Here is a 13,255-nt window from a genome sequence, read left to right as displayed (position 1 = left end):
AACTCATCTGAAGTCATGTTTATGTGTTCAATCTAATGAAAATTTTTGGGTTTTTAATTGTATTTATATGTTTGAATTGTGAGATAAGAACATAATCTAAAACATTCGATTATGTTATTAGCAAGTTGGCCAAAATTAATAACAATAATATCCTTATCATACCCTGCAACTGCTAAGAGCCCAAGTTACAAATCAGATCAAGCCTGATTAGAAGCAGTATTTGCATTCAAATGTATAACCTTTTTACTACCTGAACATAAAGTTTCTTCCTCATTCTTAAAGACTATAAGCTTTTCATTTCCCTTTAGCAGATAAAATAGATATTTTCAAATTACATTGATCCCTCCAAAATTATGGCTTGTGAAATGCCTAAAATTAATAATAATTATAAATAAAATACAGATTTATTCTTTAATTAATGGAGGAAGACAGAGTGAGTGAGAGTTAAACAGTGATTCAGCTCTGCTTACAGCAGATTTCACTGTTAATTGGGCGCTCAGTGATTCTGAAAAGTCAGGTCTCAGCACTGGCCTAAACTCATTGAGCTTTATGGAAGTCTTCCATTGACTTCACTGGGTATAGTTTAGGCCACCACTTGATTTTCCTGAAAATCTATCAAAAACTTGAGGTAAGCACACTTCAGAAATCAGAAAACCAGAAGCTTTAAAACAGCATTGAACACCTGCTGTGAAAATTTACAAGCCCACACAGAAAATCAATGTGCTTTCTCCCTATTTGCAGGGCATGGAGATAATGAAAAAAATGATTGCAATATACTGGCTCATAAAATAAGTCACCTGAAAGTGTGAGGAAGCAAGCACAGCAGGCTCATTCAAAAGACACTTCAGACTTTTATGCCATAAATTTCCATTTTTTTCATTGTCAAAGGTAAAGGGTTATGGATTGTGGGGTTTCAGCTGCAAAAATGATTCAATTATCAGTCCAGTGAATCAAAAAGGTTAATTCTTTTTGTTTTTATACTATTTGCTCTTGTCCACTGTCAGAGACAAAGTATTGGGCTAGATGGACCCTTGCTCAGACCCAGCATAGCTGTTCTTGTGTTCTTCCAATATCTGTCCTCACAGATATTTGAATATTTTCCTTAAGGTGTTTATTTGTGTCTGGAACTGTTGTTGGAAGAGGATTTGAAATATCATTTGAACGTGAGGAAAGAAAATCAGGATTTAGAAATGTTGTTTATAAAAATAGGTAAGTAGATATATTTTCATGCGTGGTACTTTGATGGCGAATTAATGATTGGGGGTAAGAACGGGTAGCAGGCAAAGGTCTGTAAGAGCGCAGTGATGTTGTACACATTGGAGCTGGCACCATGGGGAGAAGAAAGCTGGACGAATGATAGAAAATAGTCTTGGACTGCGGAGATTTATCAGAGATCTAGATAGTCCAAAATTTTGTGATGGTTCTCACAACTGCCCTGCAGATCCTTTACTCAGTCAGCTGCAAAAGGCTGGTGAATACCATGAGGCATCTCAGGTGACTGAGCAATAATGCAAGTACTTGGGACTTTGGAGGCGAAAAGACAGTTCACAAGGGTGCTCTGGTGAGCTGAGGTACCCTGTGTGTATGCTTCCAGGCTTACATCAGTCAGAAAGCTTGCTCTGCACATTGCTTTCACACTGGTACTCTGGGGTCAGTCAGGGAGCAATCTTCTCACTAAAGCGTTTACACCAGCACGAACTCCTGTGTGGGTACAGCTAGGTTGGTAACGAAGTGCCTCATATAGCTTCAGCCTGCCTTGCTTTCCTTATAGAAATAAGCTAACTCTTGTATACTTAAACTGCCCCTGCATAACAGGCTGCGTCACTAACCACACTGCTTCAGGTAAAAAAACCACAGCTTTCTGGTATAGGAAGAATCTTATTATTATGGGCTCGTGGTGGTTATGCCCATACAGGGATAACAGTCAGAGGGAACAGAAGACTAGGAGGTTGTCCAACTGCTGCGTTCTTTAGGGCTTTTCCTCTAAAAATAGCTTGCTCCAACTGTTGTGGAGATAATACTCATTAAAATGGATCTCTTATCTACACTGGCAATTCTTGTGCTCCTGTCCTTAACATGGTAGGCAAGCAAACAGTCCAGTGAGAAAGAGTTTTATTTAGTCTCTTAAGAGCATGAGGTACTGATTAAAAGGAGCCTGTTCTAGTTACAGAAAAGTGTTGCTTAAAATGTTAAGCTATAACTTTCATTTCTTCATGAATTAAGCCTTTGCCTTTACCCCCATGAGGTGCTGAGGGGCCTTTGCTGAGTGGAATTCATTACTGCCCACTGTAGTCACTCACCTAAAAGATCTCCCACTCAAAACCTAGTTTAGTGTTTAAACCCTGAGACAGAAAGACAGAGGAACACTCAATGTAAACTCTCCCCATAACAATACAAAATCCTTGTCAGATCATAAAGAGTTCGGTACACTTGAAGAAAGCAGAATGATTGCTTTGTATACTGTGTTGGTGTGAATGACAGCGCTTTGGTCTTCACCTGGATCCCCAGGCTGCCATGACAACTATGACGTCTGATGCATCATGTCTGACATTCTTTTGCTCTTTACATGGTTTGTTTGTTTGTTTTTTAACTAAAATTAAAAGTTGACAGACAGCACACCTGAGATCTCTCTGTCTGTCAGTATCAGGTATATCAAAGACAGAGTAAGGGATGAGAGTGTATGAAAGTGAGAGAGGAAATAGATTTTGGTATGGAATAGAAAGTACAAAAAAAATTCTGATAATGTGATAAAAAGCGGAATGTAATTATACAGTATATAAAATCTGGTTATTGCAAATTCTCCTGCAAGCCATTTCCAGGCACATGAAGTTCAAGGAGTTGACTGGGAACCAGCAGCACAGATTTACCATGGCAAATTATGTGTCACCATGATGAGATGATCTGATCATGATGAAATGACTGGCTCCACGGAGAATAAGAAAAGCAGCGGATATCATTTACCTTAACTTCAACAACATTTTCAGCATCGTCTCCTGTGGTGTTCTTCTAGTTTGTTGGACTAGATAAGTTGCTTACAAGGTCAGTAACTGAACTGGACTGGCATGCTGAAAGGTCGACAGTTCGAAGTGACTGGTGTCTGTTTACTAGTGGCATTCCTCAGGAGTCAACACAGTGGCAACACTGTTTTGTATCTCTATTAACAATCTGGAGTGTGGGACATAAGGCACCCTCAGTAAATTTGTGGAGGATGCCAAACTGGTGGGCAGTGATTAGTATGTAGGGCTGCCATTCAGAGCAACAGTAGGCTAGAGAAATGAGCTGGCAGAAGCCAAATCCTACCTCTGAGCCAGAACTGCCCATGCAGCAGTAGTGCCAGGGCACTGCCTGCGTAGAAAGCAGTTTCACAGAGAAGGACCTGGGGTCCTGATGAGCAGAAAATTGAACGTGGGTCAGCCGTGGGCCCTCTCAGCAAACGTGGACAATCAATACTGGGTTGTGTTAGCAAGAACGTAACCAAGACATTGTGAAAAGTGATTATTCTCCTCAAATTGTCACTGGAGAGGTTACATCTGGAGTACTGTGTTCAGTTATGGGATCCTCAGTAAAGAAACTGAAAAACTGAGTGAGTCTGGTGGAAGGCACTTAGGGCGCTGAAGCATGTGCTATGGAAGGAGGGGCTGAGGCAGCTGGATTTGTTCAACCCAGAGAAGAGAAAGCTAAAAGAAGATCTAATTACTGTCTTCAACTACATAAGGAGAGGTCATAGAGGAGGCAGAACAAGACTTTTCTTGGGGATGCACAGCGAAAAGCTGAAAGGTACAAGTCACAAGTTGTACCAAGGAAAATGCTGATTAGGTGTAAGAAAAAAATCTTTGACCACAAGAGTGGTCAAACAAAGTGACCTGCTCCAAGAAAGTTTGTGGACCCTCCATCCTTGAAGATACTCAAAATATGACCGGGGCCATGGCCTGAGCATCCTCATCTAATTTCAGGGTTAGTCATGCTTTGAGCAGAATGTTGGACTAGGTGACCTCTAAAAGTTCATTCCAACCTAAGTCATTCTGGAATTCTGTAAATTATTATGTGTCATTTTAAAAAGCTTCTAACTGTTCATGTGGAGTTTGAGAGCTGTTAACTGCTTAGTCCGACCTGAAGGAAGAAGGATCTAGGTATAGTCCTTGCTAGAGTGTTGCATTCTGGCGCAAGCTTGGGATGGGATGATTACAATTTGCTGTATAGAAAGACAATGTTTGATCCTTTTGAATATTCAAAACATTGTCTCATGCAACTGGCTGCTTACTCAAGGTTGTTTGACATGAACAGCCTGTATCCCAAGAACCATAGAAGTTTTGAGTCCACTTATGGTATTGTCTTTGACATAAAAAAAATCCTTTCTTGTTTGTCTTTCTGTTAGAGAGGATACCATTTTCCCAGTTGTAGTACAGCTAATGACAACATCTAGATGTAATGAGGCTTAAATGGGAGCTACATGGTTGCAGAGTTTTCTCACTGAGAGCCCTCATTCAAAATAGTTTCACTTATTTCTTTGGGAATGCTTTATAGTCCCTGTGCTTCATGAAGGTGACTTAAAGAAGGTGGAAATGAGAGAGAGTGATAGTCTTGATGAAGTAATACAGTTAATCTGACCAAGGACAGAGCCTCTTTTTTGAAAGGTCAGAAATCATCACTGTAACACAAGCAACACTGTAACTTAAGCAACTGGTTCAAGTTAAAATAATCTAAAGAGATAGATAAAATATTTACCCATGTGTTTTCAGATATCTCCAAGCACCATCAATACTTCCACCATTACAACCATGTTGATTCCTGGTATCACAAGAGATCAAATTCTGGGCAGAAAGGTTGTCTGTGATCTGACCCTTGGAATGAATTGCTATTCTATCTGCTGCAACGCCTGTTTTGAAATAAATTTTCCATTATCAAAACCAAATAATTACTCACACCTTCACACTGGTTATTGTGAAAGAGGGACTGAAATAAAACCTCAATATTTTCTGTCTGTGCAGATATCTTTACAAAACAATACAGATATAATCTGTACAGACTTTTGACAGAGAAGATTGTGAAACCAAAGCATCATGAGCAACTTTACTGTAATATTATAAATCTATAGATTTACTGGTTATCATAAAGTCCCACATATCTAAACATCAGATGAGGCATTTACATAATTTAGTCTGACAGTGTCTACCATGTTTGTAAATGCGTATTCATCTCTGGTTGACTTCAGCAGAAGATGCAAATACTCTCCCACCTCCCTGCACCTGAATCTCCAAATCTCTTTTCTTTCTTTTCTACCTTTCCTTCCTTTATATGAGAAAAAAGAAAAGCAAAAATGAACACTCCTATAAAGAAGAAAATTCAAGACTGAAAGTATGTATTGGTTTTACTGGAAAGAATATTTGGAAATGCTCATATTAATGTGTAAATGTGGGATTCATTGGACCTCCTTCCCTTATCACACAAAATTCTTCTTCTGAGATAGACACTTTAGACATCTGAACTCAATCAAACAGTCATAATTCTAAGTACTAATATATTTATGCACTGATTTAAAGGCAGACTAGGTTAACTAAGTTGTAGGTGAAATTAAGCCACTTCTTTCTTTAACGAGTGATAATGAAACAATTATTAAGCCCAAATCCCAGTCATTATCTGTGCTTAAATTATATTTTTATTATTGTTAGCCCTTCGTTTTTGAACCTGAGAATAAAAAAGAGGAATCCCTTGAAATCTAAAGCCCCATCAAAATCAACACTAACTTCAGTGAACTTTGGACAAGGCTTCAGAAGAGTGAATCTGCTGATGGCAGCTGACAAGGACTGTGTTTTGTGCTTTTGTGAGGTGTCGCATGATAACGAATTTATTTTCATAGGTGTAAAATCTCTTTACTGAAGAGTTTTGGAATACTTATAGGAATTACTCATGATAAGAAAAAATGATACAGCAGTGCTTTACAGCCTTACAGCTATTCACTGAGCAACAATTAATCTTACAAAGAAGGGTTCAAAATTCAGATTGAAAATATTAGATGCACCTAAACAACATGGGAAGGTATCTCATAATATTTAGCATTGAAAATAATTATGTGAATTAAAATCAAAAGATTCACTTATGAGAGGTAAAATTTAGACTGAATATCTGGAAAGTCTTTCCCTCAGTGAGCTCTATTCATCTCTGCAGTAATCTGTCAGGAGAGCTGTTAGAAGCTCTCTGGGTTTTCTCTTTTACACTGGACAAGACATATTGGTAATAGAGTGTGTTCAGTCTGGCTTTGGCAGGGAGCTGGGATTAACTGACCTAGGTTCTCCTTTCCTTCTCTTACTGCTGTGATTTTAAAAAGTGGTTGCAGAAACCTGCACCTGTGAGGACCCACTGGCTGGATCAAGTCATAAAGATTGACTGCATAATTTTTTTCTCTACCTTTATACATCCCAATATGTACTGAGATTTATTAGCATAAGAAAAATGAATATAACTGATCACTGTAGCTTCTTTGGAGAAAGTGACACCAACACTTGTGTCCATTTTTCGTAAAACCAGAGGTTGTAGCACATGAGGTTGAATTGCATTACTGACATTTCTTTGCTTACAGATTTGAAAATAGTTTCTTCCACAAATATCTGAGCAGTTTCAGGGTTTTCTTCTCATAAAATTATTGAAAAGATTATACTTTATTTACTTGAATAGCACGGGTTGGACAATGGCAAATGCACAAATACATAAATACATATTAAAAAATAAAGCCCACCTGTCTTAAGCTTTCAAGTCAAGCATGCAGTTGTGCAAGCAAAGGATGCAGATTTTTTAAAAGTTACTCCACCAGTTACGATAAAGTGCATTAGTCAATTCATTTTCTATTTTCTGTCACCAAAAAATCTCCCTATGTTACACAAACTTATGAAAAGCAAAGAGCTCCACAGCTTAGATTGACTTTTTAAGCCTTTGGGATAACTTAGAGGGAAAGCTGTAGCAATTTTAAATATTCCTATTTGTTGATAAAAAGTGAACAGCAAGCTGAAAATATTTCATTACTAATCACAACAAATTTTCATCACACACCTAACATGAATGATATTTTTAAAAGGAGAAAAGAATTAATATTACTTGCAGTTGAAAAAGCCCAGGATGCTCCACAGTTTCGTTGATCCAGAGGATCATGAATCCACTCAGGCCATGCATAAGTGGCTGCAAAAAATGCAGGAAATTTTTCTTCTGGAAGTGAGTTTCCCTAAAACAAAATGTAGGAGATCTGTATATGCTTCAATTCCTAATTTTGTCTTAAGTTTTACCCTAATTTTGTTTTTAAAATTCTTAATCTTTAAATTGAGGGAACCTAAAGCATTGGCACCTGTGGCTTCCCGAGCATCCCTGTGGTGGTTACCCTGTGGCTGGGTGCTGTGGTCCCCCTGAGAGCAGGGGGGTTCTGGCACTTCACTAGCTGAGCTGGAAAGCTGAGCTCCACAACTGCCAACCTGAATAGCCTGTCCAGTTTCCCTCTGATTTCTCTCTCAAACAACAATTCCCTATGAAACATGTTAATTATGACCCAGTCGGCATTTTTGGAAAGAAAGCCTTCTGCTACAAATAGCAGTGAAGTTAGGTACCTGTTACCCTATTCTCCTTGACATGTGGCTGTAGCTAGGAAATTTTAGTTACCGTGGAGGAGGCATCAGTACAGTGTATCATTGATTTGTCTTTTACACAGAGGTTTTTCAATCTCCAGCACTTATTCTCGTTCCAGAAGGAAAATCAGTGATTTTCCTTCTGCTTTGCAATCTGATGCTGAGTTGATGAGAATTCATGACCTGCTCACTAAAGCCATTTGGACAGCCATTTTTGGCATCTTCATCTCTCAGCCTTAATTTATGTCCTCCAAGATTTGCACAAATATCCACATATGCAAGAACCATCTGGTACAGCTGCTAATAATCTGCTCTGTGTTCAACATATCAAAACCATTGACCCATTTTTTTTTACTGTTGAACTTTATGGAATGATTGCTTATGCTGTGCAGGGAAATAGGAATGGCCACACAGAATTGCAATATTAGTCTAATCAGTTTGTCTCAAACCGTTGTTGATAACATCTGTTCCAGGGGAAAATACAATATACAAAATATGATAACCTGTTCCTAAGCAAAACATTCCCTGATGCTTCTTTCTTATAAGCAGGCTCATACCCTGAAGCACAATGGCTTCTATCCTGTTCAAATTCCTTTATTTTACTCCAGTTTACTTAGTCTTCTAATTCTGGGTGTCCCTGCTGCACCATTTTCCTAAATTGCTTATGTGACTTATAAGACTACAGACCTTTTCCTAAGATAATTTAAACACTTGAGGCCAGTTCTTTCAAACTATTTCAGGACTCTTTGGGCAACTGAACTTTACCACTTTGGCTGTATCCAGATCATTTTGTTGCATACATTGGGAAACAGCGGTGCCTCCATCCAGCTTTACACCTGGATTTCCCACAGAAAACCCATGGTTGAGAAAAAGTGGGTAAGGAAAAAAGAAGCTTGTACCTCAGGTCTGTATCTGACATTAGAATGGGATACAGCCCCAACAGACAGATTGATACAGTCTGTGCATATGCCTAGACCCAGTAACTCTCAAGTGCTTCTAGGTTCACTGTGTTAGATGCAGGCTGCAAGTCCTAAATACCATTAAAGTGTCCTGCAAGCTGTTAAGTCACTTAAGTGCTTTTGAAAGTTTTACCTCCACCCATAACAAGCCAGTAATCTTTTAAAACTTGCTAAAATATTAATCTCAATATTTTGATTAATCACTTTCAAAAGTTTGCTTTTTCAAAAGCTTGTTAGGTACTTGGGACTTGCAACCTCAAATGATATACAGAAAGCAATAGCTAATTTAAAGAATATCTTGCTAAATTATCATTATTTTCGTTATTAATGAGCAAGCACAAGCACAAGATTTACTTTGGAGATGAATCATACAGGGGAAATCCCAGACAAATAGCATTTCTTTTACATGATAAGACTGCTCACTATCAACCAGTAAACAAGCAAAATTTGGCAAAGGTTGTTTAGCACACTTATGTGGGCAATGACTGCTTACAATGCTACATATGAGGCAGTTGAGAAAAGCAAAATTCTAAGCAGATCTTTGGTCTGAGACAATGGGTTACTTTACGTATTCCTAAACTACTGCCAATGTATTTAATAGCCTCATATTGTAAATCCCAGAGCAAATCCCTCATTAACCCTCAGCCTTGTCATTTAGAAATGTAGGATTGACCTGTAGCCAGAAATATTATCTTCTTGTCTGAGAAATTGCTACCCTGCTATTGAGAAGCACTGGTGTTCTGTGACAAATAGTAAGTCTAGACAATTGTTTCTCAATGTATGCTCTATGGACCAGCATCAGACAGCAGAGTGCAATCAGCAAAATGACTGGCAAACTATTTTTAAACCTTCATATGTATTCTCTGCAGTGAAGCTAGCAGTCTGGCCAAAGCAGGAAAGTAAATGGGTATAAAAGAACACTTGTACTTCAGCTATGACTTCTTCAGAAAAGTTAGATGGCCCATCAGAGAAAAAAGGCTGACGATTACAAGATTACTGAATTTGCAAATGTGGAAATAGTTTTTCTGAGGGAAAGCAATATTTCTTTTTAATGTAGGAAAAAAGTTCTGGATATAACTTGCTTTGTGAAGACAAAATGGGCATGCATGACCTTCAGTTTACAAGAGGGAGATCTACAACTGCTGAACTTTTTTACAACAGGAACAGCTGGTGTACTTTGTATACCTTCACATTGTCTTTACGAGTTCTTTGATACTTTATCCAATATGGTGCCTTATTACTAAACTATGTATTCCATTGTCTTGTAAGATGGCACTTAGGCAAGCACCTTGTTGCCAGCAGGTGCAGACCCCACCATTGCAATGTACCTCTTGCCAGAACGTGTACTGACAGAATAACACCAAACGTGTATCACAATGTGTTTTAAAGGTGTGGCGGTTATTTTTGTGCTACGTAGAACTTCAAGAATGAAGTTCTTGAGGAAGTTCTTGAAGTTCTTGAAGTTCTTGAGTGATAGTTCACTATCTCCTGCAGTGAGTAAACACTTTCGAAATGCCTTCTCAGATAACACACATGACGCTATTGGGAGCTTCAGCTTTTCAGGAGTCACAACAGCTTTAGTGGTATATTTAGATGTCGGTCTATGTTCCGGTCTAGCCATACTCTGCAGCAGAGGGTCCTCAGTTCAGATTTAGTTCTTGTTCCATATTATTGACTTTTAGGTATTCTAATGTGCTATCATGTTAAACTACCCTTGCAGACATAAGCATCACCTTATTGAGCAGGTACAGCCTTTTAATAGCAGAGCTTTTACAAGCTCTATGAGCAACTTGAAGAAGTTTGTGTTTTCCCTAGGATAAAATATAGCTGTGTCATACCATTTAATTTGAAGTAATGTTATGAAGCTATATTTGTAGTTGGATGTGTCAGTCAAAGAAACAACTAAAAAGCCTCTACTCCACAACCAAACTTTTCAACATTGCTGAGAACTAAGACTCTGCCGTAGATGTAAAGTCATTAACACAGAAGGGTTTTACTTTCTGGAATCTTTTTTTCCATGCAATTGAGTAAGGAGCCTCTTCTACACAAAAATGCTTTTCTCAAGCATCCCCAAAAACCAGTAGAAAATGATCAGAACAGCTGGCCCTTAGGTACCAGAAACTGTCATTCATTCCCTAAATAGTAGACCAGTACCATGCTGAAGAAATGGGTTTTATTTAAAGTAAAAAAAAAAGTTGTATTTAATGAATGGGTAGCTATGGTTTTCTTTCTACATTAACAAAGCTACCAGGTTTTAATAAGGTCAGCACAAGACAGAGCCAAAATCTCCTGCACACTAATTGTAGCATTTTTATCAACTAAATACATGACTTTGGGCAAATGACTTTCAGTTTTCTCACTTGCAAAATGGGAAAGGCAGTAATAATCCCAGAGAATGCATGAATATTTAATTAGTGCCCGTTTATGCACAGTAAGTAACTAGTACCTTGGCCTGCAGGTGAATTAGTACTCAACAAAGTCACTTAAAGGTCAAGCCATTAAAGTTTGGAGAATGTCTCTAAAAAATATTAAAAAGTCATTATTTCTGAATTTCGTCATTCATATCTTTTTACTCTCATCTGAGCTGTCACCTAGTTACAGGTGAAGCTTAATGGAAACACTGTCATGAAAACTCACTTGTTTTTTATCACTTAGGACTTTGTAAATGTGTTAGTATGCTTCACAAAATATCAGTGACAGAAAATTATTCATGGAAGGCGAAACAGGAGCAAGTGTCTCTGAAATTCTGGTAAGAAACTTACCTTTAAAAGTGCCTGAAAATTAACTCCATGGCTACTGTTGGTTTGCCAGTTAGAAGAATATGCTGATGTACCCCTGGTGAGCCCAATCCATGCTATGAAATTGCTGGATTGTGCAGTGATGATAGATATGGAGCTGGCTATGAATGAAGAAAACCTTTTTTTTTTTGTATGTTTTTGCAAGTATTAAAATGTGACAGATAGGAAATTTCCCGAGGCAGAACAAGGACACTGAAGAGATTATGTTCTTCTGGAAAACTATAGAAGGGGATGGAATCAGGGAGATTTGGAGCTTCACAGGAAGATTCAGAGAAAAGTATTTTTACATCAAGACTAGCTAAGACAGAAACCACTGGGGTAAGAGCAAGAAAGTTCTAATAATTCTGAAGAGAAGCCGTAGGTAGGAGACGGGCTCATGTACAATTCAGAGCAATTTTCTGCAAGCTCAAAGAATTCTCCAGAAGCTGAGAAAGTCATACAGATATTCTTATTTTATATTTTTAGCTTTTGTAAGTAGATAGAAAGGTTTCTTGGAATCTTGTGCAAATCTTGTGCTTCCAACAACACATAGGACTTCCTGAGGACTAAATGCATGAATATGCAAAGCTGGATTTCTGGAGAAGAATGCATTGAAGCTCCTCGGGTGTCTGGCAGGGCCAAAGGTAGTTGGGTTGTGGCTCACAGATTTTGTAAAAAGACAGCGGATAGAGAAAATATGTCTGAGAAATGTATCAGTGGAACAAAGGCCATAAGTAGCGTAGCAGTCAAAGCAGCCACAGGAAGTTTAATGCCAATGATTCAATAGGCTGGACATAATGCAGGACCACTGAGTGACCAGCTACCCCAAACTGAATGGAAAAGAGGAAACTTCGTAAAGAATTTCTTGTAACCTTCTGTCCTGGTTTCAGCCGGGACAGAGTTAATTTTCTTTCTAGTAGCTGATATAGTGCTGTGTTCTGGATTTAGGATGACAATAATGTTGATAACACACTGATGTTTTAGTTGTTGCAAAGTAGTGCTTACACTCATCAAGGACTTTTCAGCTTCCCATGCTCTGCCAGGTGCACAAGAAGCTGGGAGGGGGCACAGCCAAGATAGCTGATCCAAACTGGCCAAAGGGCTATTCCATACCACATGACATCATGCTCAGTATATAAACTGGGGGGAGTTGGCCGGGGGGCAGCGATCGCTGCTTGGGGACTGGCTGGACTCCAGTCAGCAGGTGGTGAGCGGTTGCATAATTTATTTTTTGCCTGGGTTTTGTTTCTCGCTCTCTCTCTCTCTCTGTTTTCCTTTTCATTACAATAATTTATTATTATTATTATTATTATTATCCAATTATTAAACTATTCTTATCTCAACCCACAAGTTTTCTTACTTTTGCTCTTCCAATTCTCTCCCCCATCCCACTGTGGGGGAGAGGGTGAGCGAGCGGCTGCATGGTGCCTGGCTGGTGGCATGGGGCACAGGGTATGTTTCCAGGCATCCAGTGTTGCTTCCACCATTGTAAGCACATGGCGCTTGCCTTGGCAAGTTTGTGGGAGTGTGATGTAATCAATCTGCCAACCTCCCCATATTTATATTTCAGCCATTGTCCTCCATACTAGAGGCTTTAATCACTTGTCTTGTTTGATTGCAGCGTGTGTTTCACATTCATCGATAACCTGTGCAGTAGTGTCTGTGGTCAAGTCCACCCCTCGATCACAAGCTCACCTATATGTTGCATCTCTTCCCTGATGGCCTGAGGTGTCATGGGCCCACCAAGCTATAAATAATTCACCCTTATGTTGCCAGTCCAGATCCACCTGGGCCACTTCAATCTTAGCAGCCTGATCCACCTGCTGGTTGTTTTGGTGTCCTTCAGTGGCCGGACTCTTGGGTACGTGAGCATCTACGTGACGGACTTTTACAAACAGTTTCTCTACCCAGG

The 13,255-nt window shown here is 38.9% G+C and overlaps 1 protein-coding gene across 1 annotated transcript in view; it reads right to left on the bottom strand.

Annotated features, from left to right (window-relative positions):
* The window catches only part of TINAG (tubulointerstitial nephritis antigen), a 53,205-nt gene that overhangs the window by 25,732 nt on the left and 14,218 nt on the right, over window positions 1–13,255 (bottom strand). The window contains exons 5-6 of the mRNA XM_075497281.1: window positions 7,090–7,213; window positions 4,726–4,876 (exon numbers count right to left, since the gene is read on the bottom strand). Coding sequence (XP_075353396.1) covers window positions 4,726–4,876; window positions 7,090–7,213 — 275 coding nt within the window. The remainder of the gene's footprint in view (window positions 1–4,725; window positions 4,877–7,089; window positions 7,214–13,255) is intronic.

The sequence above is a fragment of the Mycteria americana genome, chromosome 3 (assembly GCF_035582795.1).
Source record: "Mycteria americana isolate JAX WOST 10 ecotype Jacksonville Zoo and Gardens chromosome 3, USCA_MyAme_1.0, whole genome shotgun sequence".
Lineage (NCBI taxonomy): Eukaryota > Metazoa > Chordata > Aves > Ciconiiformes > Ciconiidae > Mycteria > Mycteria americana.
The sequence above is the reverse complement of the archived record's forward strand: the minus strand, read 5'-3'. Positions and strand labels throughout refer to the sequence as shown.